We start from the raw sequence: 25,327 nt of genomic DNA, 5'->3' as shown, positions 1-25,327 counted from the left end.
GGATAAGAATCCTGAATTTGGATTCAGAAGACTGGGGTTTAGGGGCAGCTAGGGTGGAGCAGTGGATAGAGCAACTGGTCACTGGATTCAGAAGTACCTGAGTTCAACTCTGGCCTTAGGACACTTGCCCACTTACTAGTTGTGTGACCCTGGGCAAGTCACTTAACCCCCATTGCCACCACAAAAAAACCCAAAAAACAGAAGGACTGGGGTTCTCTGCCATTTATACCTTGGTTGGACCTTGAGTTAAATTATTTATCTTCTCTGGGCCCCAGTTTCCTTATCTCTACAATGAGGGAACTGGATTAGGGAATGACTTCCAAGACCCCTTCCATCTCTAAATCTATAATTTCGATGGAGAAAGGCTAAAAGGGTTAATAGATAATCTATCAACTGTATCATAAAAGAGGTGAACAGGTAAACTAAGAATTGTTATCAATAGTAGCCAGAAGGGTAACAGAGAAACTAAGACCTGAGTAACCAGAAGGGTTACTATCAACCAACACTATCCACAGAACTTCTGGAAGGTGACCAGGGACCATTAACCTTTAATAGCAATTAATAGGGGCAGGTAGGTGGCGCAGTGGATAAAGCACCAACCTTGGATTCAGGAGGACCTGAGTTCAAATCTAGCCTCAGACACTTGACACTTAACTAGCTGTGTTACCCTGGGCAAGTCACTTAACCCTCATTGCCCAATCCAAAAAACAAAAAACAAACAAACAAACAAACAAATAGCAATTAATATTCCTGAATGACAGGACACCTAGAAACCAGATCTTAAAGTAAAAAAAACATAAACAGAGAGACCCTCTGGCTCTGACAAGTTTAAGCATGTCTTTAGGAACGTGCAGAAAAGATCAAATGTGTCCTTAGGCTCACCTTATGACATTTAAACTCCAAAAATACACCCCTGGGGAAAAGGTACTGGCTTTGGAGGACATCTTAGGACCCCAGGAAGTCCAAAATAGGATGTGAACCTCCCACAAGAAGGAGATTAAGATAATGAGGAAATAATCTACTTTTCTCACTATAAATATAACCATTACTCCTCTCCCTATTGGAGACAAACTCTATCTCCTTTGGGTGCCTTCTCTCCCTGTGGCCACCAGTCTTCTAATTTAAAACTTGGGAAACTGAGTCACTGAGTCTTGTAATCTTTGGGACGTCTCACGATCAATTTGATCAATCAAACCCATCCCTTACTATATTTGATAAATGAGGGGAAAGTAGCAACAAGACAAAGCAATGGAAAAGAGAAGTTAAAAAATAATAGAAGAGTTGAGAGAAGAAAAAAGAAATAAGAAAAAAGTTGGAAAGTGGATAATCAAGGATAAGAACAAAAAAAATAGAGGTGATATAGTCTGGAATTTTCATTTAAATATTCATTATGAGTATGGTTATTATTTTATTTATAGGCAGGATTTTTTATATGCCATCATCTTTTTAAGATCCCTTGCTCCAGGGGGCAGCTAGATGGCACAGTGGTTAAAGCACTGGCGCCCTGGATCAGGAGCACCCTGAGTTCAAATCCGGCCTCAGACACTTGACACTTACTAGCTGTGTGACCCTGGGCAAGTCACTTAACCCCCATTGCCTGCCAAAAAAAAAAAAAAGATCCCTTGCTCCCTCTCCCAAATTCCCCTTCTCAGCCACGCTCTCCAGTAAAGCTGATATGTCAGGGAGAGCCTCAGATTCACAATAGATTTCATAGAAGGCACCTTTTGACAGTGGTTGATAATTGCTGGTTTGATTAACAGGCCTAATCTTTTTCCCAAGGGAAGAGATATCAAAAAAAGAAACCACCAAAAACAGAAAATTTTATGTGAAAAGCATTTGCGGTTTTTATTTTTTTTTAATTCCTGGAAGAAAAGGGTTGTATTTTAAGGATTTACTTCTTTTAGTCAAAGCAAAAGATGGAGACATATTAATCTAGCTCTGTCTGCATACCTGGTGACAACTGAGCTGCCTGGAATGAGTCTCGCCATCTACTGCCCAGCCTGTGCTGGCTCTTCTGGCATTCATTCACTAGGAAAGTGAAGACCCCCATTGCCTGGCATCTCCTGGCTTCCAAGCAAAAGGAAAAAGCAATGCACTCCTGTCACATGTTCTCATTCCTCACAGTCAGGGAGAGAAGAGTAGGAAATTTATTACTGACATCTCCTGACTTATAATAAACAGATTGAATGGGACACATGGACATCCTAGCTACTCTGCTTCTTCATATCTATATAAGAGAACAGACCTATGAGCCTCTAAGGGAACTGGGGCCAGTGGGTACAAAATGCCTAAATCTAAATGGGCTAAAAATCATAGCCCGATGCTTCTTTATAGGATATTCAAGGGCAAATATAAGCTCATTCAAGTTCAAGGCCCAAGTCTGACACTGATTAGCCTTAAGATCATGGCAGATTTCCTCATTTCTCTGAGGCTTAGCTTCCTCATCGCTAAAATCCATATCTTAGCACATGTACCTCATACAGCCATGTATCATATAATGGCATTTACATTCAGAGTTGTCATGTGGTATTTTTATAAGCCTCAAAGCACTACAGAACTGTGCATTATTATCATTATTCATTCAGCAAACATTTATTAGGAACAACTGCATGCAGTGCAGGAGAGGAGCCTAGAATGATTGAGTGTTCAAATCCCACCCTATAACATTTAGCTTTGTAACCATGGACAATTACTCTATCTATGGCCTTAGGTAAGTTGAAATCATGGATCCTTATGTAATGAATGCCCATGCCTTGTGTTAATGGTTGTAGAATACCCAAATAAAAAAAATGTTCATTTTCTTCCCAGGAAACATCTAAAGCAGGGGTTCATCATGTTTGTGTGTGCATGTGTAAAGGACTCCTTTGGCAATCTTGTGAAGCCTTCGCAGAATAATATTTTTTAATGTATAAAGAGCATAGGATTACAAAGGAAATCAATTATACTGAGATAAACATGTAGGGTTATTTTATCTGATCCAGAGCTCATGCATGCCTTGAATCTAAAGGTTTAAAAACCCTTGATCTAAAATAGATAGCATTTTTTTCATTTTTCAGAAAAATATTCTGTGCTTCAATGTAGTATGAAGAAAAATTCTCTCCAATAGGTATATGGCATCTGAGCATTGCAGTACTTTTTATGAACAAAATAAAATCATAAACTTAGGAGTGTAATGTCCTCTTAGAGACCATTAGAGTTTACCTAAACTATTCAATCATATAAATGTCTTAAAGAAAAAAGTATATGTGTATATATGGATTTTCTTATCGCAAAGAATTAAAATAGAAACTTAAGATAATTACTAACTTAATAAAGTAGCAGAATACAAAATAAATTCACAAAAACTGGTCAGTATTTCTCTACAGGACTAACAAAACGTCAAGAAAGAAATTATAAGGGAAATTCATTTAAAATAACTACATAATTTATGAAATGTCTGAGATTTAACCTATAAAGACACATAATATAATAAATACTACTATTACTGCAGAAATGAAGAGACAAATAATGGAGAGGGTAGTCCACTGTCCATTGATTGGGTCATGCCAACATCATAAAATAGTAATACCGAAATTATTTTATAGGCTTTAACATCAGATACCTATTATATATATATATATATATATATATATATATATATATATATATATATCACAATACCAAGAGGAAACTATATAGAACAAGACAAAATAATAATGAAATCAATCTAGAGGAACAAAAAAATCTTGACTGTTAAGGAAAATAATAAAAGTAAAAATTAAGAGGGGAGATAGTAATCTCAGACCTCAAACTGTATCATAAAGCAGTAATTATCTAAACAATTTGACATTGATTAAAAGCTAGAAAAGTAGATCAGCAGAACAGAATAAACAAGAACTAGAGCAATGCTAGAGGTAAAGCATAAATTACTAGAAGAAGGGCTCTCCAGTTGATGTAAACTGCTAGAAAAACTAAAGAGCAGTTGGGCAAAAATTAGATTCAGACTAACATCTTACATGGATATATAACCTAAATAGAATCATAAAAAATAGGGATGAGAAGCAAGTACCTTCCACAAATATGGACAGAAGAAAAATATTTGACAACAACAACAAATAAAGCAATAGAAGTATTCATTTAAAAAATAAAATAATTTTATTACATAAAGCCCAAATGCTTTTTCATGAACTGTAAACTGGGGGGGGGGGGAGCTTTTTGCATTAAATTATTACTGATAAAACATACTGATAAAGTTTTGATATCCAAGATATTGGAACTGAAAATTCATATATATATGATATATATATATATTATGTTTGTGTGTGTGTGTATATCTATATATAGAGATATATAGTCAAGAACCATTCCTCAATAAATGGAGTAAAAAAAAATAATATAAATAAGCAGTATTCAAAGGAGAATAAATATCAGTGACCACAAGAAAATATACTTTAAGTCACAGAGACGAAAGAAATACAAACTAATATAACTCAGAGGTTTTACTTTATTTCCTTCAAATTGGTAAAAGTGAGCAAAACAGAATAGTCAACATTGGCAAGGGCAGGGGGAAGGGAGAATAGAGAATAAAGAGGGTTGTGTTCAGCACTGTGCTCCAACTTTCGTGGATAGCAATTTTGAATTTACAAGAATGGTGATTACCTATTCTTATCATCTGACCTAACACTCCCAATATTAAGTATATACTTCAAGAAGTCAGAGGGTCAAATACACAGTTATCCCTTCCACATCATGAGTTTCCCCATCATGGTTTCAATATATCACAGGTTGTAATAAGAAATTAAATGGAAATTTGGGGGGAGTTTTGAAGAAGCCATAGATGACACCTGAAGGGCAGCAGAGGACACAGAAAAAATTTAGAAACTCCAAATGCATCAAATATATGTATAGCGTATTTTACAATAAGGTACTGTAAACATAAAAGAAAAAGAAAAAAATTCAGACCTTCTCTGGTACAAAGGGAGGACCAAAATATTTTACACTGATTTTCCAGATTTGGTGGAGGGGGCGGGGTGCTGCACCCCTAACCCCTACAATGTGGAAGGTATAACTGCATATCCAAATATTCATAGCAGAACTTTTTGTGCTAGTAAAAAACTCGAAACAAGATCAGGTACCATTGATTAGAGAAAGGATAAACACTCTGTATATTGAATGTAATGGAATATTACTGTGCAAGTAAGAAATTATGAATGTGAGGGATTCAGAGAAATATGGAAAGGTTTATAAGAACTGCTGCAGAGTGATTAAGCAGAAACAAAAGAAGAACATATATAATTACTATAGAAATACAAACTAAAAGATTACTAAAATTAAGTCAAACTGAGTAACTGAAAAACTAGTAATGATCCCAGAAAATAAATAATGAAACATCACTTATCCCAAAAGAGAGATATGGGACTATAAAAACAATGTGTTGTATACATTCATCAGATTGTAGTTACTGAAATCAGTTGTTGATATAAGCTTTTCTTCCCTTTTATTACAAAAGTAGGCCTCAATTCTGGGGTTGGGAGGGGCAACATAGAGGTATTGTATATTCAGAAATAACATAAATGTAAAAACAAAAGGCATCAACAAATTTTAAAAGATATATAATCTCTGAAGAGATGTCTAGGTGAAATGATTCAGCCTCTCAGGTGTCATGAAAATGAACTCCTTTACCTTCCTCCTACTAAGATTTTTAGTTCTAAATTTTTTTCCCTCTCTCCCTTCTCTTCCCAAGACAGAAATCAATCTGATACCAGTTATATAAGTACAATCACATTAAACATATTTCTGCATTAGTCGTATTGTGAAAAAAGAATCTGAACACAACGGAAAAACCTCAAAAAAGAAAAAACAAAACAGCTAAAAAAGTAGAAGCAGTATGGTTCAATCTGCATTCAGACTTCACAGTTCATTTTTATGGATGTGGAGAACATTTTCTATCATGAGTTCTTTGGAATTGTCTTGGATCCTTGCACTACTGAGAAGAGCCAAGTTGATCACAGTTGATCAACACACAATGTTGCTGTTACTCTGTACAATATTCTCCTGGTTCTGCTCTTCTCACTCAGCATCAGTTCATGTAAGTATTTCCAGGTTTTTCTGATATCTGCCTGCTCATCATTTCTTACAGCACAATAGTGCTCCATTACATTCATATAACACAGCTTGTTCAGTCATTCCGCAATTGATTTCCAATTCTTTGCCACCACTAAGAGAGGTGCTATAAACATTTTGTACATGTGAGTCCTTTTTCCTTTTCTATGATCTCTTTGGGATACATACCTAGTAGGGATATTACTGGGTCAAGGGTATGCACAGTTCCCATAGCCCTTTGAGCATATTTCCAAATTGCTCTCCAAAATGGTTGGATCAGTCCAACACTGAAGTATTAGTGTTCCAATTTTTCCACAGCTTCTCCAACATTTATTATTTTCCTTTTTTTGTCATATTTAGCCAATCCGATGGGTGTGAGGTGATTACCTCAGAGTTGTTTTAATTTGCATTTCTCTAATCAAATAGTGATTAAGAACATTTATTCATATGGCAATAGATAGCTTTGATCTCCATCTGAAAACTGCCTCTGACCATTTCTTAATTGGGGAATTGGATTATAACTCTAAAACTGCATTTTGAGATAATCTCCCAGTGCCATTCTTATAATCAGAGGGCAGGGTCTGACAGCTCTGCTTACAGTGTCCTCTGTTTCCCTATAACCTGTCAAAGCAAAGGGGGTTCAAGAGCTTGCACTTTCTTTATCCTGTGGTATCCTGTGGCTGGCTCTGCTTTTTCACTTCAACAGTAACAATGCAGGATTCTCTTTTGAAGGCTCTGGCAGGAGTGTCCTGTCTACAAGAGAGGTGTAGTCATGGGCTTATTCTTGTTGTCACTTTCATTTGTCACAATGATACCATGGGGCCATTTACTGTCTTAAGATTTTATGTTCTTCTTATAGTAGGGACCTTGGTTTCTCCCCAATGGGTGGCAGGTCAGGTCAAAGGATTTAAGAGATGCTTAATTGTTTAGGAAACAGGCAGCAAGAATAAGTTACCAGAGGACTCCTATTATATTTGAACACAACTCGGTTTACCCTCTTTAAAGTATTTAACATTCCTTTAATAGTTAGTCTTTCTACAACAGTGTGGTGGGAGTGGGGAAGGTCAAAAGGGCTGGAGTACAGCAATCAATGGTTTCTTTTTTTTCCTTTACTGGAATTTCATTCAGAAATCATAATTTTCTACAAATTTCACTACAATTTTTGTCCATTCAAATGAGGGATGAGACTGAGCAGGACACTAAAGTGTGAAAAAAGCAGGGGATGAGGAAACTCCTTTCTATATAAAAAGGCAAACGTTCTCCACTGGGATATGGTTGAATTTCTGTTTGATCATGTAGAAAACTACAAAACCAGAAGTTTAGATTTTTAACCCACAGATGGTACAGTAACTAACATTAAAACCTGAAAATTTTCCACTGCAAACTATCAGATCCAACCAAACTGCTAAAGACTTCCAGTATAGGCCTAGTCCTATTTGTTTGCCCTTCAGGAACCAGCTCAGTTGAATTCCAAGAGGCTCCTCACCTGAAATATGCTCACTGGGTAGTTTTGCTGGTTTAATCATACAACGACTCATGAAGACTTGGTTAAGGTATAGAAGGATTGTCAGCTGCATGAATGTAAGGAAGATGCACACTGATGAAATTAATTGCTCTTTTCAAGTATTAAAGTATCATCACAGGCTATTTATGAAATACCCATTTGCAACAGGATGTGTGTTTACTGAGTGTTCTGGCTCTGTAAACAAAATAGAATATTCTGGTGAATTAGTAATGGATCCAAGAAAAGAATCATAGGACCACAAACTGAAAGGGACCTTGGGGGTTAAGTTTTAGAGGCCTTCATGGAGGCCTCTAAACTGCCTTCCAGACAGTACACTATCCATTATTTATTTATTCATTCATTCATTCATTTATTTATTTTTGCAAAAGGAGAATTGGAGCCCTAAGGCACAAAAGGAGAATCTCTAGTCCCCAGACCCAGTTGAATCCTAAATTTACTTTTTTCTGTTCTAAGCCATGAATACCAAGATATGAAATCACCATTTACATCTGGAAAGAATATAGAATAAGTGAAGAAGCTAAGGGAAAGTTTAAAGTTGTCCTAAGTCACCCTGTCAGAGTAGAACTAACAGTAAAGGTGCTAAAGCTGCTTTTCCCCCAATAGGAAATTTGAATCTCAATTAGCCTGAATTCCCTGAGGTTCTTACTTTCACCACTAGCAGGAATCAGCACTGGTCCCCTCGTCTCTCTGCCCATTGCCTGATCTTTCTAGATTCAGATGAGAACCTTCATAAAAAAAAAAAATTAAAAAAAAAAACCACCAGACTTTGCTGGTAGGAGTTAGATTGCCCCATTGCTTCCAGGACCCTATGGGGTGGGATACCCCAATTTCACCCTGAGAGACCTGATCTATTTCCATCATTCTCCCTGACCACCCTTCACTTTGTATCTTCCTTTAATAAAGTGGACTTGCTTTACTATTTTCCTGTGAGCTTCAAGTTTTCCTCATACAAAAAGGTGGTGTTCCAAACATTCTGAAGTTTATTTTTAGAAAACATCTAACGTTGCAAAAAACATTACAAATCCTAAAAGGACACAACATACAGTTCCTATGTTTGTGCTTCTGTATGCTTTGAGTCTTGTGTCTGACAAATATTGATAGTGTGTTGTTGTTCAGTCGTTTCAGTCATATTTGACTCTTCATGACCCCATTTGGGGTTTTTCTTGGCAAAGATACTAGAGTGGTTTACCATTTCCTTCTCCAGCTCTTTTTACAGATGAGGAAACTGAGGCAAGCAGGGTTAAGTGACTTGCCCAAGATCACATAGCTGGTAAGTGGCTGAAGTGACTTTGAACTCAGGAAGATGAGTCTTCTTGACTCATCCACTGCACCACCTAGCTGCCCCTATTGATAGTTCTGACGTTAAGCAAATCTCTTAATCTCTCAGTGCACCATGCAACTCTGTAAGACTACAAACTATACATTTGCAGACCTGCCATTAGTAGAGGGAGTTTCCTCATTGAAATTTCCTTACAACCAATTGAAATCACAGGCTGCTATGTAATGATGTCCAAATACTTTGGTGTTAGTAGATAAACCCTAGGGATTTGCCTGAGGTAAATAAAGGGTAAGTGATTCGCCCAGATCACACAGCTTGAAGCTGTCAGAAGAGGGATCTGAACCCAGGTCTTATGACTCAAAGTCCAGCCATTCTATCCACCACAACACATCAGACTGCCCCCCTGCATATAAATACACCAATCTAGAAGTCATGGTTGTTGCCTTTCATTCTCAAAGAGAGCCAAAATGACATCACCATGTTAGAGTCAAGTTACAGCGTGTCTAACTGGCTGATCAGACCAATAAGAGCTCAGAATGTTCTACCACAGGTAGGGCACAAATAGTACATGTGAACATTTGGGATGATTCTCTAAATTTTCTCATCTCATGTTTCTTTTGAACTTCTTCAATTCTACTTTGCTCACAGAGCACAGCACCTTCTCTGATGATGGGCATGCCACACTGGGCTGTGCTGTGCCAGTGTCTCCCATGTCATGCAATCAATCCCAAGTTCTTCAAAGAGACCTTGAGAGTATTCTTCCCATACAATGGGAAGACAATGTATCTGGAGTCTTCAATAAACAAATAGCTATGTCCTACATTTTCCAGTTAGAAATGTCTGGTAGACTTTTATTCTGTGTGGCTCTATTTAAAAAAAGTATTGATGTGGGGCGGCTAGGTGGTGCAGTGGATAGAGCACCGGCCCTGGAGTTCAGGAGTACCTGAGTTCAAATCGGCCTCAGACACTTAACACTTACTAGCTGTGTGACCCTGAGCAAGTCACTTAACCCCAATTGCCTCACTAAAAAAAAAAAAAAAAAAAAAAAAACAACAACAACAACAACAAAAAAGTATTGATGTTCATGAAAAGGATATAGAAGTATACATTGTTTTATAACAACAAAACATAAAGAAAAAATTTTCATATGTGAAATGTTGCTGTAGAAAATGAAGTGGGGGCAGCAAGATGGTGCAAGTGGATAGAGCACCGGCCCTAGAGTCAGGAGTACCTGAGTTCAAATACGGCCTCAGACACTCTTCTGACTTTGTTTAGAACTTTCTGATCACTAGTATTCATGTTTTTAATGACAGTCCTATGGAGGAAGTCTGACGCAGCTAGGTGGAACAGTGGATAGAGTGCTGGTCCTGGAGTCAGGAAGATGCCTCTGCCTGAGTTCAAATCTGGCCTCAGATACTTATCAGCTGTATGACCCTGAGCAAGTCACATAACCTGGTTTAGTTCAATTTCCTCATCTATAATAATGAGCTGAAGAAACATGCCAAACTACATTCAGTATCTCTGCCAAGAAAACCCCAAATGGCATCACAAAAGAGTCAGACATGACTAAAAACTACTGAACAAAAAACAATGGGAGAAGTAATTTTGTGTCATTAAAAAAACAGAATTGACATTCTATGACACAGCATCCAAAAAAAAGAACTAAAATCCAAATTCCCCAACTCTAAGTTAGGAAATTACCTAACTCTACATTCTTTTAGTGGCTTGAGCCCCTTCTCTATATCAAAAATCAAACCATAATTGTTTCCTAAATTTTAAACCACTTCCATAGCCATTCTGTGTATTTACTCCCATAATATTAATTGAAGAGATTTTTGTAGCAGTATGAAATTTACAAAGAAATTTAGAAACTAGCCAACTGGACATACCTTTTGAACCTGGCAGGGGTATATGTGCTGGAGCCAGCTCTAACTGGTTTTCTTTCTGCTTGTTAAATTTTTGTGACATTTCACCTAAGAAATCATCCCATACAAATCAGGCCTTGATTTATTGTTTTATTGGTAGTATAGATTTAAGAAAGTATTAATAATACTGATTAAAATGAAAAGTGTGTATGCATACATGTTAAACATTATCAGCATACCCCTATATTACTCTATAAAACATTGATTAAACTCAGCAAAACTGCAATAGAAATCTCAGGAAACGAAACCAGCACCAGACTAGAGGTAATAATTGATAATAATAACTATGATAATACCATATATGACTATGTGTTATCTGATACAATGTATATAATAAATTATGTCATATATAATATTTTATATGTGTTATATAGAAAATAATGCCATAAATCTATGTAATTACACATATGTATATGCTATAACACTAAATAATATATAAAATTACAACTGTATATAATATATGTTTAGATGATTACATAATTATACCATATAAATATATAGTTAATTGTATTATGTAATTAAATTAGATATATAATTACTCTTTGTGTTATATAATTATTATCTATAATGAAGCATACAGATATGTATTAATATATAAATATATTATGGTATTGTATAATATGCTCATAATAAAATAATGAGTGACCTTATATAGTACTTTAAGGTTTGTTTATCTCACACTATGATGCCTATGCCCCAAAGAAATAAGGAAAGAGGAAAAGAATCTATATGTAAAAAAATAGATAGATAGATAGATAGATAGATAGATAGATAGATAGATAGATAGATAGATAGATAGATAGATAGATATCAGATATTTTCATGGCAGTCAAAAAGAGGAAACCTAGAAGGCATTTTCCTATTGGGAAATGACTAAACAAATTGTGGCATATGAATATAATGGAATATTTTTGTGCCATATGAAATGATGGAGCATATAATTTCTGAGAAAACTGGTAAGACCCATATGAACTAATGCAGAATAAAGCAAGGAACCCTAGGAGAACAATTCATACAGTGATAACATTGTAGAAAAAGCAACTTTGAAAAACGTTAGAACTCTAATCAATGCAATGATAAACTATAAATTCAAAGGAATAAAGATAAAACACAGAAGTGAAGAACTTAACATGCAGAAAGAGACATACATTTTTAGATATGATTAATTTGGGAATTTGTTTTGTTATATTATATGTAGCTGTGAATTGAAGGTTTTGGTTTTTGTTTGGTTTTCGATAGGAGGAGGGTAGTGGGAAGGACATTAGTTTTTTTTTTTTTTTAATAATTGCTACTTGACATTTTTTTTTAATTGCATGTTTTCTGACTAATGCAGAAATATGTTTAACGTGATTGTACATATATAACCTATACCAGATTGTTTTCTGTCTTGAGGAGGGGGAGATAAGGGAGGGAGGGAGGGAGAAACAATTTGGAACTCAAAATCTTATAAAAGCAAATGTTGAGGGGGGCAGCTAGGTGGCGCAGTGGATAGAAGCACCAGCCCTAGATTCAGGAGGACCTGAGTTCAAATATGGACTCAGACACTTGACACTCACAAACTGTGTGACCCTGGGCAAGTCGCTTAACCCAATTCGCCTCACAAAAAAAACCAAAAAACAACAAAAAAAAAACAAATGCTGAAAAACTATCTTTACAAGTAACTAGAAAATAATAAAATACTTTTAAGATTAAAAAATAGAAGACTTTTTTTCATTTCACCCGTTTAAAAACAAATAAATAAATAAATTGCATGTTTTTAATTTTACCGGTCTTAATATAGCATAAAAAGCACTGGATTTAGAGTCAGAGGACCTGGGTTCAGATCCCAGTTCTGCTAATTACTCCCTGGGTGACCTTGGCAGGTCATTTAATCTTCATGCATTTCATTTTCCCCATCTATAAAATGAGAGGGCAAGAGTAGATGACCCCTCAAAAGCCCTTTTTTGCTTGACCCCGGGATTTCATTTGATCCTTACAATAGCCTGATGAGGTAGATGATATGGGCATTATTATCCTGTGTCATAAATTAGGAAACTGAGGATCAGCAAGTTTATATGATTTGCCATGGGGCATAGGTAGCTAAACTGAGAGGAGCTCTAATAACATTTTGGCTACAGGATGATGATTTTGTGATGAAAATCACAAAGAGTGTCTACAGAGCTGAGTGCTACAGAAGCCAGCATCCACACCTAAAAACCTTGAAGGCAAAGTACTGGTAGGACAAGTATATGGGGCTTCTACTCTCTCAGTCTCCAATGTACTATTAAAGGGGAAACGGATACTTTAGAAGAAAAATTCAGAGATCCTGCTGGAAGAAATCTGCACTAGAAGTTTAATTTTTCTTAAATTATAAAAGTTATTTTATTATTTTCCAGTTACATGTAGAGATATGTTTTCAACATTTGTTTTATAAGATTTCTAATTTCAAATTTTTCTCCCTCCCTCCCCCTCCCTCCCCCCTCTCCCCAAGACAAGCAAGTATCTGATATAGGTTATATATGTACATTAACATTAAACATATTTCTGCATTAGTCATGTTATAAAAGACGAATCAGAGCAAAAAGGAAAACCTCAAAAAGCAAACAACAGCACCAAAAAACAAAGAAATAGTATGGTTCAATCCGCATCCATATTCTACAGTTCTTTTCTTTTCTGGATTTGGAGAGCCTTTTCCATCGTGAGTCCTTGGAACTTTCTACTGTACCATTGTATTGGTGAGAAGAATCGACTCTATCCAGTTGATCAACACATAATGTGATGATAACTGGAAGTAATTTTTTAAAAAATATTCAGGAATCAATTGTCAGATATTTCTGAGACTAGTAGATTCCAAAAGAATGGACAAAGTAGTATATGGTAGTATTAAAAAAACAAAGAACATTGGGGCAGCTAGATGGCACAGTGGATAGAGAACTGGCCCTGGAGTCAGGCGGACTGAGTTCAAATCTGGCCTCAGACACTTAAACATTACTAGCTGTGTGACCCTGGGCAAGTCACTTAACCCCAATTGCCTCACCCAAAATTTAAAAAAGAAAAAAGAATAAAAACAAGAACAAACAGAAACTACTACCTCTACACCTATTTCTTTTCTCTATGGATATTTATTTATTTTTAAAATATGGTTTTAATTTCTTTTTTAAGTAATAAACATTTTTATTTATAGTTTTGAGTTCCAATTTATTTATCCCTCCATGCCTCCCTCCCTGCGGTAGAAAGCAGATACGGGTTATACATGTACAATTATGTAAGACATTACCATATTAGTCGCCCTTCTCTCTCTATCCTACCCTCCAACTCCATCCCATCCTCCTGACTCTCTGCCTGTGTTGGTTTATGCCCCATTCATGCCTGGAATGCTTTCCTCCCCCATCTCTGCCTTTCAGCTTCCTTGGCTTCCTTCTAAGACAGCTCAAATCCCAGATTCTGCAGGAAGCCTTTCCAGGCTCCCCCAGCTACTAGCAATGCTTTCCCTCTGAGATTACCTTACATCTACTTTGTATATATGTTGTTTGTACACGATCAATTGCATGTTTTCTCCCACCACTAGAATGTGAGCACCTTGATGTCCAGGGACCAACATTTTTTGTCTTTGAATTCCTAGCATTTTGACCAGTGCCCTATACATGCAAAAGTGCTTAAATACTGATTGGCTTTTTTGATGAAAGCATAAGTGTGGGGAAAAGTCTTTTTCTAGATTATTCTTCTACAGCAGTCTACGTATTCACACAAAATGGGCTGAATGGTACAGATAATATAAGATTCCTGTTGTATATAGTGTTTGTTGATTCTACACATACACACACAATCAGATTCTTAAAGGATCCCTATCAAACAATGTGTCTCCTTGCTTGATGTTATGTCAAGATCCTCTAAGATTACAATACTGTTAAGATCATAGCAATAACTTTCTTTGATGATTTGCTGGTTTTGTAACTTTCAATGACTGTTCGTAAAAGGCAAATGTTAACTCAGGCCCAGTTATGGAATGCTTAAATAGCTCACCTGTAACCTTCCTTTAGGATCCCTATAAAACACTTGTTTACAGAAACATTTACCCTACAATTTAAGAAAACCCTGCATTATTTGATACAACTACCAAGATCCTGTACTTTTGCCAAACAAAAACAAAACACTCATATTTATGCGTCTTCAAGGTTTTCACTTAGAAACATTTCAGGAAATGTTCCTGAAAGGGTCTTTACATAAGAAAGCTAGTTTTGCCAAAGCCATGTAGGCCTGGGCTGGTATACCAAGGAGCATATCCATAATCAATTAAAAGGTAAACAAAACAAAACCCTAAACCAAGATCTGAGAAGAGGAAAACAAGAGAAAACACCTTATCTTTCTACTGATTATAATGTCAGGAGTCCAAAGTAGATATTGAGATTTGGGTACCAGCGATAGAACACCAAAAGGTAGTATAAAATAATAGAAATATATGGTTAGACCTATACTTCCTCTGTTCATGAACATGGTGCTACAAGTTAACATTTCACCACATTGGCCCAAGAAATGTGGATTCTGGGGTACTGAACTAAAATGTGGGAGGGAGGGGATGTATGTGTGTGTGTGTGTGTGTGTGTGTGTGTGTGTGTGTGTGTTTCACCCTTTCTAGAACTGTTCATTTCTAGAACTGTTCATCCTTGTGGGTATCATTGAATAAAAGTGGAACTAAAGACATAAATATGTATGTAGTGTTATTTCTATACTAAGTGTTTCATTACTAAATAGATCCCAGAAATGAGAAGACTGGATCAGCCCACTCACCTTGTTTGAATGTGACTTGGGGCTTACCCATTGCCCAAGGGCTATGAACTGTATCTTCACTACCCTAAAATAACTGAGTATCAACCACATATGGATCAAAGATGTTTAGCCATTTCATCGAGACTGTCCTAGGAAACATCCCAAAGTCTTAGAGAGATTTCCTATAGAAATGTTCTCCAGATGGCGCTATTTGAAGAGAACGTTATTCTGACTGTATCTAGCTCTGGAATGCATAAGGTATCCTCAATTAGATCGCATTTACTCAGAGATGAGTCTAGGCACCCACACTGGAAGAACCAAAGTAGATGAAGATTGCAACTATCGTTCAAATTATGAATGTATTTGAATGGGAAGTCAATTGAATTAGTCTATCAGTACACATATGGTGGACAGGCATTGCAAACATACAATGAACTGGGGTAAGAATTTAATAGAAGGGTATCAGGCTATTGAACTGAATTAAATTATAAATCAATGTCCCACAGCTCCTCAGATAATGCTAAACTATAAACTCCTTAAAGGAAGAATTGAATTCATCCCAAATCCCATCACTCATATCTTGTCCTCTCAATGCAGGATCATGGAGAAGATGTAATTGACAAGAATCTTATGAGATGGAAAGTGGGAAGAGCTAAAGTCTGCATGCATGGGGAAGGAGTGTTCACACTGATGAGATCACAGATACAATAAAGCACTAAATAGGACCAGTATCTCTTTGCTCAGGAGGTACAGTTCTTCAGTACAGTGTCTTAAACATAGAGTGAAAAGAGAAGATGGTCTAGAAGTCTGAGGATCTAAGTGCACATCTTGCTTCTCCTTCTTGCTATCTGTGTGCAACCTTGGGCAAGTCACAACATCTCTGTGAGCCTCAGTTTCACTGTTTGTAAAATATTGGGTTTTAAAGTAGAAGAGCTCTACTCAGGTTCCTCTCAGCTCTCCCATCTATGATATACTATGATAAAGTCGTGGGGAGGGAGAGGAAAAGATCAGTAATAATGAAGGAAAAGGGAAATGCTTTTCCCCAGCAAAGGCCTCTTCTTAAATTTAGAAATGTAGCACAGTATATGGGCGCCATCTAGAGGAATACAATATTCCCAGATTTAACAGTAGTTAAATATTTGAGTACCAGTGAGGACTCAAAGCTTTCCCTGCCAAGTGGCATTGCACACAATTTAAAATAAAACACAGTCTCAGTTTTCTGCAATCTCTAAAATGAGGCCAATATAATCTTGCATCGGTGTAGTGGATAGCAGTCCAGCGTAAGAGTCCGAATAGGTCCTGGGTTACAAATTTGCCTTCGACACCAAAAGAGCTATATGATCATCAGAAGATAATTAATTTTCCAGGACTACAGGTAACTCCAGTAAGTTAACTTACACATGAGTTATGGATCTCTGACCTACGTTGAAAGTAATTTTCCAGGACTGAGAGCATCCCCTAACACAATAAATATAGGTTCCAACAACTCTTCCCTCCCAAATTTTTGGATTATTAACATATTGTCATTTTGATCATAGCAAATGATAACTTTTTCCTAATTGCTTGGTTCATATTTCCCTCAATGTTATTTCTCAGCCAAAGGTCATCAGAAAGACAGCCAATTAATTTTTCTGTGTCCTAGAAACTTTTTGTTCTGTAGCTTTAGAGTGTAGACGTCTAAGTTATAGTTAGCAAAGACCTATTAGTTTTGGGGAGGTGTTAGGATTATAAGTGGACTTTTCTAAACAAAAGCTAAATTCTCCAGTGTTTTCTAGGCCAAAATTTAAATTCCCTATTCCCTAATTGATTGTAATAAATCCTAGATTATATATTCCATTGCTCATATATAACCCTAGGCAAAGTAGGAGGGGGAAAAAACTTGATTCATTTTGAGTGGAGAAGGAGGTTAACTTGTGCCCAACACCCAAAGTCCTAGATTGTGTTCAATCTTGAGGAGGCTTACCCCCAAATTATCCTATGGCTTATTTCCCCTAAGAGTTTTCCCTTGGAACCTCAGAATTTGGCTCTACAGAAAAAAAAGGTAAAAGGATCCTCAGCCTCCCCCCACAGAAAGTGCATAACACAAAAGATTCCATCTGAGCCTATAAATCAATTAATTCAATCAAAAAGCAATTACTAAGCTACACTGGTCAAAACAACTCCCTCCTTCCCTCCCTGATTCTCCCTCCAATCTAGTCAGACCTACCTTCCCCAGGCACCTATGTAAACCCTTAAGAAATATAGTTTTTCTGTGTCTTGGTTATCTACCAAAGGGTAAACAAACTTAGAGTAGGAATCTTCACTTAGCTCTGCACAGTTCACATAACTCACAGTTTGTACTGGAGATGAAAGTCTAGGTCTTGCTCCTTTACATTGTTGGCTTAGTCCCTTGCTATCCTCTGGCTCTAGGGCAATATGGTTGCTGTTTTTTCTTTGTCTGGAAGATCCTCCACTACTGCTTCTTCTCACCTGCTATCTCCTGGGATCCAGAGGTTCACTAGGTGGTTCCCTATACACTGTTCACGTTTTGTATGTAGTCCCTCTCTGGTCTCTGGTCTTCCTACAGATCTGCTGTGGTCCCCTTTAAAAGTCATGTCAAAGGGGGCAGCTAAGTGGCGCAGTGGATAGAGCACCAGCCCTGGAGTCAGGGAGTTACCCTGAGTTCAAATCCGGCCCTCAGACCACTTAAGACTTACTTAGCTGTGTGACCACTGGAAGTCACTTAAACCCAAAATTGCCTCACTTAAAAAAAAAGTCATTGTCCAAGAGTGAATCTAAATCTACAAGTAGCCATGTATCCATTAATCACCGTCAATAGACACACATGCATACAGAATAAGGCTACTCTTTACATTCCCATGAAGGGAAATGTCATCAGTCCTCCCCAAAGTAGTACTGATGGTTACCATGCATGGGGAAGATATTTCACAGCCAAAACAAAGCTCTCATCTTTTAGCCTTGCTAATCAAACAGTCACAATCTCTGCATTTCATAATTTAAAATTGTATAAAAGAGTCTCTTTCTCCTTTTTTTTTGTTTTTTTGTTTTTTGTGGGGCCATGGGGCTTAAGTGACTTGCCCAGGGTCACACAGCTAGTAAGTGTCAAGTGTTTGAGGCCAGATTTGAACTCAGGTTCTTCCTGAATCCAGGGCCGGTGCTTTATCCACTGCGCCACTAGCTGCCCCCCTTTTCTTTCTCCTTTTAAAGGACAAAAGACTCCATGATATTTTGTACAGCAAAAGTTCTCAATGAATAAGCACTGAGGGGTAGCTAGGCAGTAGAAGTACCTATGGTAACATCCCAGATTTCCCAGGAAAAACCCAATTTCTTTCTGTTTTTCTTTCTTACTCTTTTTGTTTGTTTAAAGAACGGGTCTTTAAAAGACTCCCTCTCCATCAAACCAATGAATCTTTCTTGTAATAAAGAAAAACATTCAAACAAAGCCAATCAACAGAATAGACCACATCCTCACTGTTATACCAAATCCTACCCCTTATCTACAGTACAGTAGAAGAGAAGTTTCCTTACCAGTTCTCCAGGGTTGAGATAATTATAAAAATTGTATAATTTTAATTAGCATGGCAGAAGGGAATGATATATAAGTCATGTGATCCAATTTTTGGTTCAGAAAATATGGTCACTGTATCTCTAGGCCAATCTCTATTATTTCCCAGAATTCCTTGCAGAAATGATAATGTAGAAATGGCACCTCTCACTCCCACCCTCGCCTAGAAATTGTATTTTCTCCCCATCCTTCCTCAATCCTCATGCAGTTTTAAGGCTTTAGGGAAATTACAATTCACAACTCACCAAAAGTTAGGGGGACCTTCACAGAAAGAAAATCTAATTCTATCTAATATTTCTGAGTCCTTTTCTATCTCTTTTTTGAATTCTGGGTTGAAAGGAAAAAAAACAGGAAGGGTTTTACAAAATTCTTTTCTAATATATGAATGCAAAATATCTTCTTTTTCTTTCATTAATTTAATAGCATTAGCTATAATTTGTATAAGGTTGCTAATTTCAAAGGTGATCTCAAAGGCTTATTTCTTACTTTACCTAAACCTAATCCTGTTATCCAACTTGGAATTGTTAATTAAATGAGATTTAATATTTCATTTGTATTAACTCTTTATAATTAAACAAAAACTATAATGGTTATTATTTTAAAATGAATGAGTTACATGAGAATATTATACATTACATAGGAAATGTAAATTGATACTACTTTCAGAGGAGTAAAGTAGAATAATAAAGTATTTACCTCATTCTCTTCAGTTCCTGAATGGAGTTCATTGGTGTTTTCCTTCAAGAAACACTGTACTGTCCTCACCTTTTTCCACACATTGAAAAAAAGCCATTTTCTCCAACAGGTTACTATTATATCGTGTATTATTCCTTCCAGCCTATTCATTTTTAACATCTTGCTTGTGATTCTGATTAAGTTACTGTCTGGAGTATGGTTTTCATCTCTCTGTGTCTCTGATTTGTAAATCATAGCATAGTCATGCCCTTTGATTTCCCCTGCCTCTTGGCTGTAATGAAAAGAAAAAAAGAAAAGAGATGTCAGTACTTTTTCATATTTTATTTTTTGAGCAAAAATCTAAGAACAATGATTCACTCTTCTATTAATGTCGGAAAGAATAAATCAGTGATCATGTAGACAAATGGTGATGTCACAACCTGGTTTTAAGAAAAAGTGTTTTCCATTTGACCACAAAAATAAAAATAAAGGATTAGCCCTAGATTTTGTTCAATGACTTCATTTTTTATTATTTTAAATATCAAATGAGTATCAAGCAACCCAATAACTTTTAAAAAATAGTTTTATCTGTATTTTAAACCAAAACCATTTTTAAAGCTATATAATGAATTATGTAAATGTGGATAATTATCATAATATAATTATCATAATTAATAGATAATAACAGATAATTAGAAATTTTGAGCTATAGGGAACTTAGTAATCATTTACTCCCACCCCTTTGTCTTAAAGGGGAAACCGAGGCCCAGAGAGCTTGTTGTTTATAGATAACAAAAAAATGACACAGGTAAATAACTCATCAACAATCTCAGCAAAGATTATTGAGAACCCTTTTAAAATTGTATTTTTATCACATGACATATAGCAATCTTAATGTTTTGTGGCCATCACATATGGTTCATATATAAAAATTTTAATAGGTTTCATGGCTAGATCTAAGGCCCTCTGCTGGGGATTTTCATGAAAATCACTCTTCTCTCATTCTCTTATCCAGCCATAATTGTGCTAGTTGGAATTTGGTCTGCTTCTTTATTTGGTAACTATCTGGTGAGAGAACTCCTCATTCCATAGGATTTGAGAAATGAGATTGTACAAAACTAACTAATCACAAAGCACTTAATTTATTTTTAAAATTCTAAGTATCATGAGCCAGAACTTTATACATAGAACATACCACTTAGCATTGCTCTCTTTACTATGAACAAATCATTCTTACCCTAAGTAGATGGATTAATTGCTCTTTCCAAAGCCTAATTTTGATTAAACATATTCCTTCAAATAAATTTTAGGTGTTCAAATTTGAATCAAAGAAATCAAAGGAAACACAACATACATTTCACCCTCAGATAAGTGGCTAGCAAAGTTAGAGACCTTATTGCATTAGATAACCTTATTGCAAACTAAGCAAACATTTAACACAGAACTGATGATATGAAGAACAACTAAGTCAAAACCAAAAGAGAGAGAAAGAGACATTCATTCCAGGGTGTAAGATAAAAACAAACAATTTATATACTGTAATTACCATAAACATGATAGGGTTCCTATGTTTGCATCATTGTAGGGGCAGAGTAGTAATTAATTCCACAGGAAAAGGGAAGTGAAGAATTCAAATTCATTAGGGAATGCACTGGGCAAAAGTCACCATTGTCACTCAAAAACCCTCTGTACTCTTCTCTGAGGTCTACTCCCTTCTCTGAATGGAAGTGCCCTTTCTCTATAATGCCAGTTAGAGCTCCTGTTTAACTAATATGGCCCTTGATCTCATATTGCTCAGCTGTTACACACTTAGTCAGATGGGGAAGATTTTTAATTTTAGACTCCAGCCTTTTCAAGGAGGTCAGGTAAGGAGAGGATGAATAGGACCATTGGATGAAATATCACCTTCTCCTGTTCTGTCCTCTCTGTTGGAGTAGGACACAACCACCTAACAAACTACTAATATGAAAAAGGGTCCTTCCAGAACAACAATGACCAAGAATGGAAATCAAAGGATCATAAACGTGCGGAGGATGTTAGGAAAATCATTCAGTCCCACCTTCCTTCAAGTAAATAAATGTCCAAGTATCTGTGTTCCCTTCTTAAAAAGAGACTCTCAACTATCCTCTCTTGCCTATTGCAACCAATGAATCAACAATCATGTCGTAAGCATCTACCATATGCTACTGTGTTCAGTGCTGGCCACACAAAGGTGAAACAAAACTCTTTCTGCCTTCAAGAAGCTCCTATCTGTATTGAATCACCATAATGGCTAAGAAGTTCTCCTCATGTCTATCTGGAATGCAAGAAAACAGTTCTATTTTTCCATGGTGTTGGGAACTGAGGACAAGAATGCTTAAACAGTTTTATATTTTAGAATACTCAGTCCTCAAAACCATTACTGAGGGAATTATAAAGGATTTATCCGGAATTGCCAGTGGATCTAAATTCTAATGAGAAGAGGGATTTTGATGCCCATGCATGGTAGAAGCTTATTTTTTACAAGCAATATCAAGAAATATTTTTTTTTTATCTTCACTCATTTTCTACTTTAGCACTAACTCTCCTCTGGAGGAAAGCCTAGATACCTTATGGTTGTACCTATCAACCAATTGTGGTTGATCTCACCATTGTAGGGAAGATCTCAAATTGTAAGCCTACGACCCATCCTGTCCTTCTTGCCTATGGGCCCTCCCATTAGGCTTCCATAGATGACCTACTCAGTGCACTGGAGGTCTTCCTCCAGGTTCTTTGACACAGCTTTTAAACTTGAATCATGAACAGCCTACTTCCTTTTCTAACCATACATTTCCTTGATAATATCCTGTGTGCTACTCTTTTTTTTTTCACTTTTTTTTCCTTTTTTTTTTTCAGGGAAATGGGGGTTTAAGTGACTTGCCCAGGGTCACATAGCTTGTAAGTGTCAAGTGTCTGAGGCCAGATTTGAACTCAGGTACTCCTGAATCCAGGGCAGTGCTTTATCCATTGAGCCACCTAGCTGCCCCTTGTGTACTACTTTTTAATGTAATCTTTATTTATTAACATGCTTATCGCATACCCCTCTATTGCCCTTTGGATCATGTGCAATTTGGATTCTTCAGAGATTGTGGTGTTACATGATTCACAGTCATATAACATTATTCCAGACTTATCCTATACCATTAACTATCTGTATGCTCTACAGCAAGTCTCTGGACCTGCCTTTCCTCATTTTGACACTTGAGACTGGACTAGTTCATCTTTAAGGACCTTTTCAGCTCTTACATTCTATGTTAGATAGATATGAGGTAATATTTGTAAAAACAAAAAAAAAATTTACATAGTACCTCACACATAGTAGGCTCCATAGAAAGCTTATTCCCTCCCCATCACATCCTTAATGAAATATTTATTTGATATATACTATGTGCTATTACATTTTGTGAAAAACAATGAACACAAGGTCTCTGGCCTTGGGTAGCTAATAATCTAATTGTAACATGGGCAACATGAATCAGTAGAAAGAACACTGGAGCTGAAGCCAGCTGCATTTCAATCTGAACTCAATTTACTACTTGTATGACCTTGGATTATGTAATGTCTTGGATTGGATGACATCTAAGGTCACCTTTGACCTCAGAATAGGCAAGCCTATAAGGCTGTGATATGAAACAATAATTATAATAACTTTTATATAGCATTTACACATATTGTTTCATTTGGGTCTCACAATGGCTCTCTGAGCTTGGTGTTCCTGGTGTTATTTACAATTGAGAAAAGTAAAGCCTAGAGGGGTTAAGTTACTTGCCCATGGTTACAGAGATAATAAAGATCAAAGTCATTGTTTGAATCTAGGTATTAATGACTCTACATCTAATGTTCTGTTCCCTAGACTATGCTACTACTATAAATATTTTATAGTAAAGACTTCCAACCAAGATGGCTGCCTGAAAGGAAATAGACTGCCTAGTTCTCACATATCTACTCCAGCAAAAAACATGAACTAATGAAGAAGTCTAATGGGGAACTACAGTAAGTGGCTTCTTCCACTCCAAAAGTATACAAAAGGTCAATCAGAAGTCTAGGGGAAATAGGAAAGGCACTGTCACCAAAGCCATCCCCAGTGCAGACAAATAAGCCTATAACCTCCAAGAGCAAACAGAAATGAACCACTGAACAAGTGCAAGGCTCTATGTCTGGAGACAGTGAGAGTGGACAAAGAAACAGGGTGCTCAGAAAGCCCGAGAGGTCAGTAACCCATTGCAGTAGACCTTAAAAGACTTGGGGGTATGGGGGCAGCTAGGTGGCGCAGTGGATAGAGCACCAGCCCTGGATTCAGGAAGACCTGAGTTCAAATATGGACTCAGACACTTGACACTTACTAGCTGTGTGACCCTGGGCAAGTCACTTAAACTTCATTGCCACACACACACACACACACACACACACACACACACACACACACACACAAAAAAAAGACTTGGGGGTGGGCCAGCAACCAGTACATGGTAGTACTCAGAAATGCACATCATTGATCCTTGGTCTGGAATAGGCCAGGAAGAAATGCCATTGATGGTCCTGAAGATTTAGCTCTCTGAAGGTGAGTGGGGGTGGCCCAGAAGGTGGAATTCAGTATAAGAACTCAGAAAATCTACAGCAAGGAAAAGTAAGGCCAATCACCCAACCCATAAGCACAGCAAAAAGCAAAGGCTAGCCATGGCACAAAGCCCCAGTTCATAAACTGAGGATAGAGAGTTAAAAAAAAAAAAACTTTAGAAAAATATCACCACTATAAAGAAACCAAAGAATAAAAATAAAATTATTATAGTTCCACGAGATGCATGAAATCCAATGTAGAAGAATGTAGTGCTAAGACTGTAAGCAGGAGGAACATGTATTTTCCACTAGGACTACATTAATATCTAGAAGAAACTAAGCAAGAGATTAAAAAATAAGATAAATTGGTAGAGAAAGTAATTGGAAAGAGAAAAAATAGCTTAGAAGAGAAAGTGATAGGGGGAAGCTAGGTGGTGCAGTAGATAAAGCACCAGCCCTGGAGTCAGGAGTACCTGAGTTCAAATCCAACCTCAGACACTTGACACTAGCTGTGTGACCCTGGACAAGTCACTTAACCCTCATTGCCCCACAAAGAAAAAAAAAAAGAAGACAAAGTTATAAACCTTATCCAAGTAACAGACTCCACAAAAACCAGATTAGAATAAAGAGAAATCAATGAATCTAAGAAACAGAAATATTAAATAATCAAAAGATTTTAAAACTAGAAAATGTAAACTATCTGATATAAAAAATAACTGACTGGAAAACAAACTACCAAGAGAATTTAAGAATTGTTGGACTTCCTGAAAACCATGAATTTTTTAAAAATCTGGACAGCATATTTTAATAAATCATATATGAAAGTTTCCTATATATATTTGATGCAAAAGGGAAAGTAGGGGCAGCTAGGTGGTGCAGTGGATAAAGCACCGGCCCTGGATTCAGGAGGACCTGAGTTCAAATCCAGCCTCAGACACTTGACACTTACTAGCTGT

General features: G+C 36.6%; 1 protein-coding gene across 3 annotated transcripts in view; it reads right to left on the bottom strand.

Moving 5' to 3' along the window:
* Nucleotides 1-25,327, bottom strand: part of MYLK4 (myosin light chain kinase family member 4) — a 165,272-nt gene that overhangs the window by 108,595 nt on the left and 31,350 nt on the right. For 2 of the 3 annotated variants that reach the window (XM_044004597.1, XM_044004604.1), the window contains exon 2: nt 19,818-20,088. In XM_044004597.1, the coding sequence (XP_043860532.1) occupies nt 19,818-20,088 (271 nt within the window). Of the gene's footprint in view, nt 1-19,817; nt 20,089-21,342; nt 21,518-25,327 lie in introns of those variants that run through there. The other variant, XM_044004613.1, reaches the window with a different exon arrangement.

Source organism: Dromiciops gliroides, chromosome 1 (genome assembly GCF_019393635.1).
Source record: "Dromiciops gliroides isolate mDroGli1 chromosome 1, mDroGli1.pri, whole genome shotgun sequence".
Classification (NCBI taxonomy): Eukaryota; Metazoa; Chordata; class Mammalia; order Microbiotheria; family Microbiotheriidae; genus Dromiciops; species Dromiciops gliroides.
This window is presented reverse-complemented; position numbering and strand designations above follow the sequence as displayed.